General features: G+C 39.0%; 1 protein-coding gene across 1 annotated transcript in view; it reads right to left on the bottom strand.

Moving 5' to 3' along the window:
• Window positions 1-3,403: 3,403 nt before the first annotated feature.
• MICU1 (mitochondrial calcium uptake 1) overlaps window positions 3,404-16,336 on the bottom strand; it is a 113,140-nt gene continuing 100,207 nt past the window's right edge. The window contains exons 10-11 of the mRNA XM_063307499.1: window positions 13,794-13,883; window positions 3,404-4,554 (exon numbers count right to left, since the gene is read on the bottom strand). Coding sequence (XP_063163569.1) covers window positions 4,394-4,554; window positions 13,794-13,883 — 251 coding nt within the window. The 3' untranslated portion in view covers window positions 3,404-4,393. The remainder of the gene's footprint in view (window positions 4,555-13,793; window positions 13,884-16,336) is intronic.

Below are 16,336 nucleotides of genomic sequence, written 5' to 3'. Positions count from 1 at the left end.
CAAGCTTGCTCAACTGAAAGGTTCCCTCCCTCCCTCCAAATACTTATACCTATACCTATACCTATACCTATACCTATACCTATACCTACCTACCTACCTACCTACCTACCTATCTATATCAGGGCACTGCAGAGAAGCCAGAACTGTGCAGAATGCAATGTTTACTGGAGTGAGAAAGCATAGGCATCACTGGCTGAATTTCAGGTTTGCTGTGCAAGAAAATAGGACCTTGATCACCTTTATTCCTGAAATACTAATGTCACAATTCAACTCGCAATTATTAGGGGGGCAATGAACACTTCAGGCTTTCAAACAACTGTCTTAAAATCTTGAACACTGCTTTCTTATAGCCACTAAGAGTTGGTGCACAAGGATGCCTGCTGCAATAGAGCTGTTTAACTGAGGGTTGCACACAGGTTGAAATAATTTTCACATGTCTAAAGAGGCAATTATTAGGCCCTGGGGTCTTTCAGCCAAAGTATGAGAATGACACATGCTATTATGCTGGGCAGGAACTTTTAGATGACTGAACAGCATTCATAATTTTAAAAAAAAGACAAAGAAAAGAAACAGGCACACTGTTTCCATAAAAAGTAAAACTTGTTTGTGAGCCTGTAAATTTACTTCGTTGCCAATTATTCCAGAATTCTGGCTACATCTCCACTTCTGCAAGGCTCAAATGAGGGTTAAAGACTGAAGGCAGACACAAATGCTGGGCAGGATTGTTAAAATGTCAGGGATTGGTGGGGTCATGAAGTGAAAAACATTGTGAATGATAAAAATACATGTAAGAATGCATTATGGCTATAAAAATGAGAATCAGTGTTGATAAATAATGCGTGTGTACAGAAAAAGAAAGCTGCAAAGATATAAAAAGTGCAAGGAATGGTTAAGAGAAGCAGAGAAAATGCAGAATGATTTTGATGGAAATAAAAAACTATTTTGTGAGCGGGTGAAAATGTTTAAAAAGGAGTCTCAAACAGAATGAGTGGAATTGATGGTGGAAATAACTGGAATTGGCACAGATGGCAAAACTGACAGCATTGATAAGAGAAAACACCATGACTGGATTTGTTTCTATGTGGAAACTGCTTTTGGACTATTTGCTTGTATCTGAAAAAAATGAAGTTTTGATTTTGGGCTTTGATGATTAAATTGTTATTTTTCTATAGAAATAATGTTTGTTAAGGTTCAGATTAGAGTAAGAAATTAATGTATTATATCTGTGTTAATATCTGTGTTGGAGAAGGTTGGAAGTCACTTTCTTTGTATTTCTATCTGCATCTTTTTAGTTGGTCTTTTTTCTTTTAGTTCTTTCTTCAATCTTCCCGATACGTATTTTATCTCTATTTTGAAACTAGAATGAAAGTTTTTTTTAAATGAATGGAATTTAAAAAGTGCTGAAAAGATTTAGGATGAAGCTGAAATAGGGGAATGCTGGAAGGAGAATTTTAAAGATTTCTATGGGAATGATCACTGACATTGAAGAGTGGGATTGAAACAAATGCTATAAATGTTACTGTCCAAGGGAGCAAAAAGTGATGAAAAGGGAGTAATAAATGCAGTGAGAATGCTGAAAAAAATGTGAGGCTGCCAGAATAGATGAAGTAACTGGAGAAATGGTCAAGTCAGGATGTGAATAATATGAAGTGGCTTTGTGAGTTATTTAACATTTGTGAAGATCGTCTGTGCCTGACAATTGGAAGAATGCTGTTATTGTTCTTTTGGAGAGGCAGCAAAAGCTACAGGAAGAGATTAGGTTTCTGTTTTGGCAGAATTTTGACTGAAAGGGTAGAGAAGTAACAATGAGTAAAATTTGGGAAATACTAAGCAGGTGTGCAGACCAGTTCTTTCCCCTTCAGCAGCTCATATGAATGAGAACATTTGTTGTGCATTTGTTGATTTAGAGCAGTGTTTCTCAACCTTGTAAGATATGTGGACTTCAACTCCATGGCTGGCTGGGGAATTCTGGGAGTTGAAGTCCACCGTTGCCAAGGTTGAGAAACTCTGATTTAGAGGAAGCAATCAACAAAGTGAATAGACTTGAATTAAGGAATGGTTTTCATAAATTGAAGTTTAGTTGCTGAATGCAGTAATATGTTGGAAATAAAGCATTTGTGAAAATAAACAGAATGCTTAGCTAATGGTTGAAAAGTGAGCAGAGACTAAGAAAAGCATAATATATCTCCTTGGTTGTTTAATGTATTTATGGATACACTTATAAGGATTGTTGTTGGGACAGTAGACCTGTTAGGGGCATGAATGTGAATGCAGGCAATATTGTGTTAATGGGTGAGAACCCATATGATTTATAGTGAATGTTAAATTGCATGATGCAATGAGGAGCAATCTATATGAAAATTAACATATCAAGATCAAGGCAGTAAACCACTGCAAACTATACATAACTAGTGAAAAACTAGAACAAGTAGACAAATTTATGTACCTCGGTAGAATGTTGACTAAAGATGGGAGTGTGGAGAAATTTTGGAGACATACAAGTACAGGTGGAAAGATAGTAGGTAGTATGTGGTCTGTTCCAAGGAATGAATGTTGAAAGAAACAACAATGGCTGTGCATAAGAGCACGTTGGAGTACAAATAAGAAATTATAGGTCCAGGAATGAATGGGTGCTGAATGAATGCAGACCGAGTCCAAAGCAGAACTAGTGTGAAAGAAGTATGTTGAAGTGATTTAGTCACATAGAGAGTGAATGAGGATCAGATTTCAAAACACTTATATGAAGGAAAAATGAATGTGTCAAGGAAGTTACGACTGGATGCAGCTAATGAGATCCTCAAAAAGAGAAAGGGCACAAGTTTAAAGAACAAAAGCCGATGTATAAATCGGTGCATGGACGGGTTGGCATAAGGATGGTTTACAAGGATACAAAGGTCTTGACTTTGTATCCTTGTAAACCATCCTTATGCCAACCCGTCCATGCACTGATTTATACATCGGCTTTTGTTCTTTAAACTTGCGCCCTTTCTCTTTTTGAGGATCTCATATAGTGAGATATATTGGTGAGGTATAGTGAACGGTATTGGTGTAAATTCAATTCAGATATATATTTCCTTTTCTCTTACCTAATGCCTCAGTTTGTTAGGCTTACCATTTCTAACCCATTTTCTGTGTTTTGCATAATGAAAAGGAATAGCGTAATGGGAATGTTGATATATGCATCTCCTCACACAAAAAGCAAGTTCATTGCTTCTAGTCATTCTGAAGTACCAAAGAAATGGGATTGTGAGTTGATATACTGAGAAAAGACATCAACTCCATCAGATTTTCCATCCATCCTTTTTCCATTTGGCAGAAGGCCAACAGAACGTTATGGACTCATGGCTGAGAAAGGTCATGCTTAAATCCACAGGATTTCGTAAAAAGAGAATGACAACATAGAAACATTTTTCCCCTAGGGAATGGTTGGGATCTGTTGTAATTGGAATAATATTTTACAAGCACTCAAAGCTCTGTAAAGAGCAGCTTTAAGAATAAATTGTGGTAAGTTAACAAGCTAGGGAAAAATTACAATCAGAAATGCACACAATGGCAAGAGTCTACATCTAAAGCAAGAGTCTTATGGAATGAGAAATTGGAAGAACATTATGTTTAACCTGTTTTTTTTTAAAGAAAGGAACATTAACAACAAACATTCTCTTCCTCAATATTCTTCAGTTTTACCCATAATACACAATGCAAAGCTTGAGGGAAAGCAGATATTCGTGCAGAGTGAGACCTGTTGCAGAAATTCCTTCGTATTAACATCCCCACTTGCCTTCTGTCTTGAAACTCACAGACATCTGAGAAAAGAGTATACATCTGGACATTTTGCAATGATTTATGAATGTCAGGATTCATTTATCACAACCCTCCACCCCACCCTATATTTCAAAAGCTTCAGATTGATTTTGGGTGCTGGATAAGAGGAAATGCTGACTCAGTCTAATGAGCTTTTTTGATCCAAGAAATCCCTTCTATTCAGTATGCTACTGATATACTGTCCATTGAAGTATCCCTGCTCAGCCGTTTTCTACTGGAGATGCAGGAAGAGGCTGGAATATTCAAACCTAATTAACAAGAGGTTTTGTTTAGTTTTCTTCCAGAGACAAAAAAAGGAAAACCTAAAGGAAAACAGACAAATGCTGTAGGTGAGTCAAGGTAAATGTCAGAGTGGACTCAAATTTCTGCTTAGATATTTTGAAGTAAACTGTGCAGCTAAACAGTCTTTGCCTTCCAAGGTCTGTCTGTCAGTGCAGCAAGGAAGAACAGTCATTCCACTGAAGGAGGCCTTCCACCAGGGAGCATCTACCATGATGCAGAGGAAGGACAGGAGAATTCAAGATTCTTGCCCAGGTATGTGCTGCAGCCAGGCCTTCTTTTCTTCTGGTGGTTATTGCTTGGGCATGGCAAAATCCCACGCGGTCTCCTGGGCGCACTTCCACATGGCTCTCATGAGCCGTGTAAAGCCCATGTCTTTGGGTTTCTCCAACCCCCTCATAAGCCTCTGCTTCATGATGGCAACAAACTCCTTGTTACTCAGCTCTCCATTTCCTGAGGGAAGAAAAGGGAAGACCAGTTCAGACAGTGAGAAATGTAAATGAACTAATCAGGAACTTGCAGCAGCCAAAAGAAAAAAGTTTAAAAATTATCTATACTGAAAAGACTTATCTATACTGACACTGCATTGGGCCATTCTCCCTCTTGAGCAGAAACACTAATTTCATTTGTAATGTCTAAATAAGTTGTAGTAGAGTACTGGTGTAGTTCCTACTAGCGTCATCCCCCAAAAAACCTCCCAGGATTTTTTTTTTTAATAAAATAGTGTTAATTGTTAAGTGAAAGCACAGCCGGCAATCAGTCTGCACCCCAAATCTGCGACTGCACCCCAAATCTTTGCTATTTTAAGCAGAGCCTCTCCTGCTTTTCTGATTGGCTTTGTTCACTACCCACATTTGTGGCTCAGAAACACTTTATCCCAGGTTCTGACAGCTCCTTTATGGAGATAGTAATCTGTCATTGCTACACAGCTATGGTCATTTTTGTTCACTGTAAACCTGGGTGGGATGGAAAAGGGAGATTTTTATAGAGTTAAAAAACAAAAAGCCATATTCTCATAGTCTAATACAGTGTTTCTCAACCTTGGCAACTTGAAGATGTGTGGACTTCAACTCCCAGAAGTCCACATATCTTCAGTTTGCCAAGGTTGAGGAACACTGGTCTCATAATATATGTATGCAGATGCAGACAAAACCAACCAATGTACAAAGACCCATTGTCGTAACTAGATGAGATTGTGGCCCTTTAAATATTGTTAAGAACTCTAATTATTAAGAAACTGAATGCAATCAAGGTCTTTAACTGAAGTAGTGCCTTGATGATATGTGGAGAAAGAGGTTATTTCACAAAAGTTATTTTCAGCAGACGTCTTGAAAGCTGGTTATTCAAGATGGGTAATAAAGCAGTACATTACAGTTCCTCACTTCTATTCACTAATGAAAGCAATTCCTGGTTGGACTGAATTTACCAGTAATTAAAATCATGCTAGCAAGATAGGTACATGTATCTACACACACGTACTGTATACTGTAACTAACTTCGACTTTTCCTGCTGTTCTTTCATTCATGTTGCATTTTTACTGTAAACTGCTCAGAGTTGCTCTTTGAGTGAGACGGGCAGTGGCTAAATTTGAAAAATAAGTAAATAAATAAATTTATTTATTTATTTAAAAAGCAGAAAAGGGGTATTTAAAGAGAAGAAAAGGGAATGTTCTGTTTCTGTCACATTCAAATGAAAGAGCTGATGGTGCAAGGAAGGGAGATACAGGTAGGTCCCGATTAGTGCAGTTAATGAATCCCATGAAATGTTCACATTATTCAAATTCACACTATTCAAAGTGATATTTCTATGGACAATATGGTAATTGGTTCCAGCTTGATGGAAATAGGCAATGAAAAATTTTAAACATAAATTTTTATATGTATATTAATGAAATATTACAGTGAAGGATAAAAAGAATATACTTATAATTTAAATTTATGGTTAACAAAGTCAGAGCAGTTATAGAAAGCAAAATAAAAACAAAAGAATTCTACTGTAGATTCAGACATTCCAATATCTTATCCTATTTTAGTGTTGCTATGACCACATTCATATTGTTCAATTACACTGAATTTCTACGTGAATGTAATAACAAGCCTTTTCTTTTTAAAAGTTGTATTGTTTTCCTCTGATGGAATCTTCCTTTTCTCCATTTTGCACACATGAAGATTAGCAGTGTCTAAAACCCCAGCTGCAACTGCGCATGCACTAGCCTCACATTAACTGCATTTTGGGTCACATTAAAGGCGACCTGGTATCAATTTACCATTCGCACTAAATCGAAGATCACATTATTCACACTCACACAAATCGTGACCTACCTGTACAATGAACTAAGACTCAGACACATTTACAACAAGCAATTCTGCAATCCAGACCCAGTCAGACTTTTCTGGGTGGGGAAAATGCCTTTTTTGCCATTGAAAATTATAACTTAATAAATCTATCAAACATAGATGCTTTGGGACTTTCTGACAATATCCGGTATAGCAGCCTTGCCATCTCAGCACAGCTCTTACAAGGATGGCAATTAATAGCTGAGAAATCACAACTCTGAAATAACTTATTGTCTTTTACCCAGCAGCTGAGCAAATACATTACAAATCTCTTTAATATTATTTATTGTTTTTCTCAAATTACAACCTTTGCAGGCAAATGCAGTTACTTGTACGTTTTCTCAGTTTACTGAATCTGTAACTAGAAAGGTGATCCATTATCTTAGCCCAAAATAAACTAGGATAAGGTAAACTTAATGCATTGCATGCTGAAACACAAAAAGCAGCATCTCGGTGAAAAAGAAACATCCTAATACAGATTACCCAATCAAAACTCTGTTACAGTCATTGACCAGAAATCCAACATAATAAATAAAAAAAACCTGATGCAGAATAAAACAGTCAACAGTTTTCATTTGTAAGGTTACCACTGCGTGTGGTCATTCTGTGCCTAGTTGAAAAATGTTGCCATCAAATAGGTGACTTTAAGAGTTCTATCAGCTATAAAATTCTTCAGATGACTGGGAGGATTTTTAAAACAATGGCTAGAGTAGCAGTTTCCTTACATCAGTCTGTTGGGTGTAGTGGTTAAAGCACCAGGCTAAAAATTAGGAGACCATGAGTTCTAGTCCTGCCTTAGGCATAAAGCCAGCAGGGTGACTTTGGGCCTGGCACTCTCTCTCTCAGCCCCATGAGGAAGGTACTGGCAAGCCACTTCTGAAAAATGTTACCAAGAAAACTATATGAATTTGTTCCTGTAGTCACCAGGAGTCAGGATTGACTCAAAAGAGTTGTTTTCTTTAAATCAGAATAAAAGGTATAACCTGGGAAAAATCTGATCCATATTGGCTCTGCAATATTGGAATATTTTGGAATCTGTCTTCCAGGAAGGCTGAAGGGAGAGCTTTAAAGCAAGCTCTGAAAAAGGCCTACCTATAACTGAAGTAAATAAGAGAATGCAAATATTCTGCAGGTGCAAACTTCTCTATTCCCCTAGTGGTTGGGAGATCTTTGTCATGTAGCTCAGCTCATTTTATACTCTGTATCTCCAGTCGGTTGCCTAATTATTAAGTTGGCCTTATTCACACCCTCAAATTAACAGGAACCCAGGAGACATTAATACGGATTAGACTCTCATACTTTGGGAACATTGTCAGGAAAGACCGATCGCTTGAAAAGGACATCATGTTTGGTAAAGTCGGGGGCCAGCGGAAAAGAGGAACACCTTAAATGTGATGGATTGATACAATCACCGCAACAATGGATGCAAACATTGGAACAGTCAGACATATGGCACAAGACCAAACAGCATTGCGTTCTGTTATACACAGGGTCGCCAAATGACTCGATGGCAACTAACAACAACAACAACAACAATGTAGCTGAATTGTTGTTGTTGTTCAGCGTAGCTGAATCCAACACATTATTGTAGGGATAAGAAAATACTCACTACTAATGAGCCTTAATATGAATGCTTGGATGCAATGTTATTGGTTTACCTAAAATTATGTATTCAGATTATAAAGGCATCTGTCATTTTATTGCCAGTACAAGCTTAGAAGAAGAAAAATCCTGGAATGCTATGGGCCATGTATGTTTCACTACTGTCAGTGCCGGACACGTCCTTTTATTTCTGAATTATGTTCTTTCAAGGTTATGATTTGGACATGGAATGGCCAGAAGGAGTGTTCTCCTAGGAAGAGAATTCAACTAGGAAGACATCCCAAAATGGTATTAAAGACAGATCTGTGGATAGGGGAAGAGAAGAAAGTGGGGGAAAGAAGGTGAAAATCCTTGAGCAAGGGGCCACAGGCAAATGTATGATGGATGTTACCTGAAATAAGACAAGGTTATGGAAAGGATTCAGCTAGGCCAAGGTTAGGAAACTTTTTTTGCATGTATCAGAAAAGCATGTGATGGGCAGGACTCAAACTTTTTAAAGTCCTGCCCCTTGACATCATCCAGACTTCTAACCTAACCCCAAGCTACATGCTGTTCCTCACCTACCACTAAGCACAGTAGTAATAGGAATAAGGATATACAGATCGATTTATTTTGGGTCAGCATGTTTATCCACAAAATCAGTTTAATCTTTCTTCTGAAATTGGAATTTATTTCAAGAGGAAAATCAACATGACCATCTGGTTTTAAGCCAAAAGCTGCATCTCAGAGAATCAGAGAAGTATGAAATTGGAAAGTATGTTCTGATCCTTGTATTACTTTAGTAGATATACATTGTGATAGCTCACTTCAAAATGCAAGTTGAATTAAATTTTCAAGAATCCCTAACTAGGAAGTATAATCTTACCTCTCTGTTATACTTCTTGCCTTGTGTTTTATTGTTTTATCTCTCTCAGTCTTTTTCAATAAGTTTGTAATCTACCCACAGAACTTTTTTGCCATTGGGTGGATTAAAAGATAATAAATAAGAAAGAAGGTTTGGTTTTGGGGTTTTTTTGCCAATTTTCTGTTTAGATCTAGATTACTGTTTGGCATATCACAAGGATGCTATCCCAAAACAAGAAAATTAACATGCAACAGTGTTTCTGAATGGAATAGCAATTTTTAATATACAGAAAAGCAATCCATTTGGCCATTATTTTTTGAAACATCCTTCTTTGTGTAAAATTGAATGTAGTTGGCTATCTAAACAGGTTAACGTTTCAGTTCAATGAGAGCAGCCTTTTGAGAATTTAAATGAATTTAGCATTTAAGAAGCTATTACTGGGAGTTTGAATTATAGGCAACGCACACAATGGAACCTTGGATTCTTCCTGAAATTGTCATCTTCTCTTACTCACCTGCATGTATGCAGATGTAGCCTAGGTAAAATAATTTCACATGCAGCAGAAGTCATACTGTGTGCCTAGAGACTAAAGTGGTTTGCATCTTTCATAAATAAATGAGATAATTTCAATGTTCTCCAAAGCTGGGGATTGTTTTTTTGGTTAGGTATTATGTATGAGTAATTTAATGAGGAAGATTGAAAAGCAGAAGGGAGTGTTACCAACAAAACAAATTATTAATCAACTCTGTCATCCAATGGCCTACTTTAGAGTCAAGATTTTGAAATCCCAGGCTAGTTTTGTTTGCTCTCCCCACCCCTCTTATCAGAAGAAAAATAAACAATTTATGCCAACTTTAATCCCAATGTGCATGGCCTCTGCTAAGAAGCAGCCTGTCTATTCCAAACTATTCTTTACAGCAAATGGTGCCTTGCTCACTTCCTGCAAATATGTTAAGGGAGATCCAGTTTAACTAACATGGAGCCCTTCACGACTGATTTTCCAAATAACTTTCTATGGCAACCTCTTAAATTTACGTCCATCAACCTGGTCCCTTCTAGCTATACTGAACTCCCGTTAGAACTAACGTAATGACTCTAAGTTGGGAAAGACTAGTTTAAAACAAGCCCCACTTTTGTTCTTTTCCCAGATCAGTAATAATACTTAACTGACTCTGTTTACATAGGAAAGCTAACCCTTGGTCACATGTTTCCATCTTGATTGCAAGTGATTCAATTCTGTTTTTCAAAAGATGCTCCCTATCTTAAGTTATTCAGCCTTCCTGTCCCCTGTTCTTTATCTTAACTTACAAACACAACAAAACTTAAGAAACACATTTGGATTCAGAATATAGACAAGCTGCAGTACAAAATAAAAAGTGTCTTGCTGGTTGAGACTTCTTAGGAAGCTCACAAGCAGAACAGAACAGCAATGTATGTTTTCTCTCAATAGGGAGATCAGCTGTTATAGTATAATAATCACTGATTTAAAAAAAACATACCTTTTTTCGATCTAATCTTTGTTGCAATGGTAAAGGTAAAATCTCTTTTGAATTGAGCTTGACCCCTGGTAACATCATGAACTCATTCCAGGTGCTCTACATCTGTATCAAAACACATCTATTCCAATCAGAAGTGCTGGAGGTAGGGGGAAGTTAGCAGGGATACAGCCAAGGATGGTGATGGCTAAATGGAAGTAGGAGAAAGAATGTGCTGGGAAAATCAGGGGAGTGAAGTGGTTGGATGTGCTAGGCTTGAGGCCAAGGACACTCGCAGCAGCGGCTAAGGGAAGTAGGGAAAGGAATATGGTGGGAAGATCAGGAATGGGTGAGCCAGTTGGATAGTATTGCTATTGGTTTTAGCTTTAAGAGTGTTACAACCAATTGCCTGTTCCCCAACTCATCCCACGGCCATCTTTTTCATTCCTCCTTAAGCTGTTGCTGCTCTTGATGTTCTTCAAGCATGGTATAAGGGGAAGTAGGGAAAGGAAGGTACTGGCAAGATTTACATGTAGGCCGGCAAACTAGCCATGAAGAGGAGGAGTGGGGAGAGAGGAAAAATGCCTCAGCCTTGTCCTACCTGCTCTGTAAGCCTCCTCTGGATTCTGTTTGAGCCGAAACTGAGAATGTCCAAAATGTTCTGGCTTTTAGTTCTACTGAACTGTAGCCCACCTAGAACGGCTTGGCAGAAGCCAAGACTGTGTTCATTTGGTGTTTGAAACAATGTTTTTCATGTTGCTCATTCCCCTACTACCTAATTAAGGAGAAACTCACTATTTTAACTCTGGAACAGATCAGGATAACGAAAAGGTGCCTCAAAAACTAACTAGAGATGAAACAAACAACAACAAAACAATGGGGATATGGCAGAAAAGAAGAGGTTGCCGGGCCATATTTGTCCTGTGGTTAGCTGCAAATAAGGAAAGACCCTGAGCTGGCTGGTTTGCCACAAGTAGCTTTGTTTTCTAGTCTACCAATAAAACTACTCTGTTGCAATTATATTTCTATCACCATTTTTCTCTTTCATGATGATCCAGGTAGGGTTTGTAACCAACACCAGAGAACTACAAACTATACACTGATGCTATAGAGCTGAAAAAGTGCAGGAAAAAAGCAATCAGAACTATGAAAGGGTTGGAGCAGTCTTATGTGGTAGAAGTTACAATGCTTGGAGATGAAAAAACACCAACAACTGCACAGCACTACACAAATAATCAGGAGGACCCATGTGATTTGAGGCAGCAAACTCCCACCCTGGTCCTAGAATGTATGGAATGTGGACTAATGTCTAATAATAATAATAATAATAATAATAATTTATTAAATTTATATGCTGCCCGACTCCTAGCAGGTCTTAATTATTTTCTCCAAATGACATTTGGAGTAAAAGTTTAAAACAAACAAACTGGTATGGTACGGAGAATAAACTGCCATGCATATTAAGAACAATTTTATTCTGAATGCTTATTATGAAGGGTATTGATAGCCACTGATATAAAAATACATATTAATATTATGCTTTTCTTTTTCAGAACAAACTAGTCAACATGCTAAATTAGCCTTTTTAAATTACATGAATACCCGACGTTTCCTTCAAGGAGCTTAAAAAAGGACACACTGTTCTTACCTGTCCACAGGGCTAACACACATTCTGCTTGTTTCATCAGGAAGGTGCCTACCAACTGTTTATGGAGGACATGGCCTCACAACATCTTCCATCTCACTGCTAGCCCACTGCTGAGGCGGGCTGAACTTTCTGGAGTGAAAGTTGCATTTTTCCTGGTATTGTACCACAAGATCTCCAGTGGACATTCTAGACCAATGTTTCTCAACCTTGGCAACTTGAAGATGTGTGGACTTCAACTCCCAGAATTCTGGGAGTTGAAGTCCACACATCTTCAAGCTGCCAAGGTTGAGAAACATTGGTCTAGAAACATTGGACAAAGAGGCTTTGGAGGTTAGTGATGAGCAGAGTTCCAACTGGCTGGCAGGACAGTTGTTTCATCTGTGGCTGCAACGAAGACCAGCCACCTGTCTTGTCCAGCTACTTTCTTCTTCTTTTTTTCTCCTGTCTTTGAAGAAGGGAGCATCAACCTCATGTACAACCAGATATAGGTTTACCAGAAAGTCAATGTTCCCAATGGTAAACAAATATAAAGCTAATTGTTTCTCTGATCCTCTATACTAATTAGGCTCCTATTCTAGTCTTTTCTTGGATTTAGAAAGCAATGGCTGTTCGGTATACCTTAACATATAAGATTTCACCCAGCCTTATTTGAGCACTTACTTTAAGGCCAACAGTTTTTGGAAACAGTAAAACAAGCACTCAAGGAGCATCAGTGGCTTTGATTTTTGAGCACTGTGAGGTTTGGAAATCATACAGGACAGATTATGTGGAGACCGAGTTCTTGTTAGATTTAGGGAAAGAGGGACTGTGCAGGGCATCCTTCTTATCCTGAAGCTCATTAGCCTGAGCAAGGAAACTTCTGTCAGCTGCTCCTGGATGGTGGGGGAAGGGGGTGTCACATTGAGGGACAGGGTGAAAGTAATTGCTGACTGCAGAACGGAACAGAGAGACAAGGTCTGGGCTGAGGTGCTGTATGGGTTGGCTCCATAAGGAATGACAGCCAGGCTTGAAGTTGGTAATCCAGTAAGAGGCTACCAGGCTGGGTGACTGCGGGCCAAGTGGCTGAAGAGGTGGAGGTGAAGCCACAGCAATCCAGCCAAGTGGATGCCTAGACAGGCAATTCAGGACCAAACTGGGGAAAGGAAGCAGCAGCAAATCACTACGTAGCTGCAAAATACAGACTACGCTTGCCTTAGGAATACCGTCCTCTTGGCCTTCCAGGAGATTAAGAGATCGCCATTCTTGCGGCAATAAATAAATAAATGGAGTTGACTCCCTTCCCCCCCAAAACAGGGTTGACCAAATGAATGATGAGTCTGAGTTGATTAAAAAAAACCTGAGTTGATCAGAAAATATTCCAGCTGATTAGCTGATGGAACCCAAGAAAGATAGTGGATGAACCAGCAGGGAGCGCCCACCAATGACTGGCAGCTGATTTTCCTGCCAGAGGCGATGCTGGATGGAAGGGAACGGATAGCAGAGAACTCATCCGTGAAACTACCTCACAGTGTAGCATGTGCGGGCAGCAACACTGACTGGCATAGTTCTGAAGTGTGGTAAAATTAGGCTTAAGGGGGCAGTGCTTTACAAGATAGGAGGAAAAAAACCTAACATGGCTATGAGGATGGGCTCTCAGCCAGCTTGTCAAGCCTGCGAGGCTGAATGAAGGTGAGTGCTCCAAGGTCATCTTGTGAGCTTTGGAGTTGAGAGGAGATTTGAATCTGGCTCTCCATTAATCACAACACAATACATAAGAGAAAGAGACTGGTAGATGGAGGATACTCACCATCACAGTCAAAAAGAGCAAACACTACATCACATACATGGTCTGACAGCTCCACCTTTGCCACCGTCTTGGCTACTTGCTGCATCGTATCTGAAGGAACATGAAAACACATTGCAAGTCAGATGTAAATGTGGTGTGGGAAATGAAGGGCTTAGCAGAAACATACTCAAGTCTTTGATCTTTTTTTTTTCCCAGTGAACAAAGCCAAGGTAGGATTTCCCAACCCCCTATCTACCAATCCCCAATTTTAACATGAAGCAACACACACTTCTAAAACTAAAAGCACTTGCTAAATGGAGGATGAAAAATGCTGAAGCCAACATGTAATTTTTCATCCAACTGCACCGCTGAAGCCAATAATATCAGATGCAGGCATTTGTTCTCCTGATGGGCGTTTCATTGCAGTTCACTTGACACAGTAGCGGAGAAACTGGGAGGGAGGGAGGGAGGGAGAGAGGGTGGACTCAGAAAAGCTGCTAGACTAAATAGAGAAAGCCTGCATTGCATAGCTTCAACTGGTTCCAGATGGCTAGGTCCTAAGAGCACAAGACTCTCCAACAGCCTTTATCTATATCACTTGGATCAGTGGGAGTACATCTGTGTTTCCTGCACAAATACAAGTGTTTGAGTAATGGTTACCCAGGAAATGATCCTGGTGGATTCCATCATGAGTTAACACATACAAATCCTTGTAGGACTCTTCTTAATTCATCATTTCCATAGATGAAGTAGTACTATATTCCAGATAGGTAAGAAATGGCTTTACGTTAACATTTGTCCCAGCATCTGGAGATTTATGAGAGTCACAAATGCAACCTAGGAACTCAGAACTTTGCTCTATAGCACCACAGCCTGGAATCAATAAATGGGACAGAACAGAAGACTTTGCTGCTCTTTTCCCCACATTCTTTACCAGAAGGATGAGAGAATCAATTAACAGTATTCAGGAATAATAACTTGAATGGATGGCCTCTCCAACTCTATGCTGTGGAAGCTTCCTAGTTAATTCCCTTCTCCTTGCTCTGAGGGACATGGAGCAAATGAAATGGGCAAAAACATAAAACTGTGGCAAGGCTCAGTTGAGGAATGCATGGCTTCTTCTTTTATGAATGTGGAGCATTCTTGATTCCCATCATAGGATCCTAAAGTGGGATTCCAGCATTTGAGATCCTGGCCTGAATATGAAATGGTAAAACCAGCAAGGAAGATTGCTAAGAGGCAGCAGAGCATTTTCCTTCTTCCCTTGCATAGAAACCAAAGGACAAAAAAAGAATATGTGTATGAGCTTTAGGACAGTCCTTATGTATTCATGATAATCAAATTAACTGTTTAAATATGGCTAGAAGTCTAGAGTCTGCTGTTCTTTAAAACAATATACAGTAGACTCTCAGTTAACAGGCACCCACAGGGATGCCAGATAAATGTAGTTTCTGGTTGCTTGAGAGTTATTAAACCCTAATAGCCACTAGATGGCAGCAGAGAGATACAGATTTTTTTTGCCAGTTGCTTGAGAGTGCCAGTTTTTTTTTCCCTGGTTGCTTGAGAGTGCCAGTTTTTTTCTGGTTCGATTTTTGTGCCAGTTGCCTGAGAGTCCCAGTTGCTTGAGTTCCGGTTAGCTGAGAGTCTACTGTAATATAAATTCTGGATATAAATGTTATCAGTAAACAAAATGAACAAGTTAAGTTTGCCCCAAAAGTAACTACATCTCTGACTTGGCTACATATACAGCGGTGTTTTTTTGCCACACACAAATATGTAGCTTTGGATCATTTTCCTCGATAAATAAATGAACAAGTATAATGTTTTTGACTCATTTATTTAACTGGGATCTCTTTATCTAGTTTTAGGACTTGGGGGGAGAACAGATCATGTTTTGGAGCATATTTATGCAGAAATATTGAAAATTTAAAAGGGTTCACAAACTTTGCAGCACCACTGTACACAGCAAATTAATTTTTGAAAGGTACCGCAAACTCAGCACTAAGTTAATTTATTACAGGAAGTTAATGGATGGTGAATGAAGTAATCAATCAACCAACTACAAATAGTATGTTCTTTTTCCTCTGATGGTAATACCACAACAGAAAATCTCAGAAGTGCTTACAGAGGATTTTCCCTCCTACTTATGCTCTCTTTTTGCTCCACAGTGATTTCCTTGATTGTTGCTCTCACCCACACCTCTGCTGGAAAGGATGCTAAGCTAGTGTCTCAACAGGTTTCTTCACAGTAAAAGGCCAGGATGCTTTGATTGTTTCTTACTCAGTGGTATAGAGAAGACAGTTCCTTCCTTCAGCTCCCTGGACAATGGCTCCCTTAGGGGACAAGCAATTAATGGAAATCCTTGGCCCACCCAGAGCACCAACCCTAACATTTAGAAGCATGGGCACATAAACCCATCTTGGTGATTTTATTCTGGTTTCTATTTTCAGCACTAATGAGTAAGTTGTTCCCACGTCTCCTGTGCCGCATCTAAACTGTTCAACATCACAGGGTTTTCTAACCATTATTGTAAATTTACCTTTGGTAGCTGGATAGTTAGTCTA

The sequence above is a fragment of the Candoia aspera genome, chromosome 6, assembly GCF_035149785.1.
Source record: "Candoia aspera isolate rCanAsp1 chromosome 6, rCanAsp1.hap2, whole genome shotgun sequence".
NCBI classification, from domain to species: Eukaryota; Metazoa; Chordata; class Lepidosauria; order Squamata; family Boidae; genus Candoia; species Candoia aspera.
Note: the sequence above shows the minus strand (reverse complement) of the source record. Positions and strands in the feature narration are given on the sequence as shown.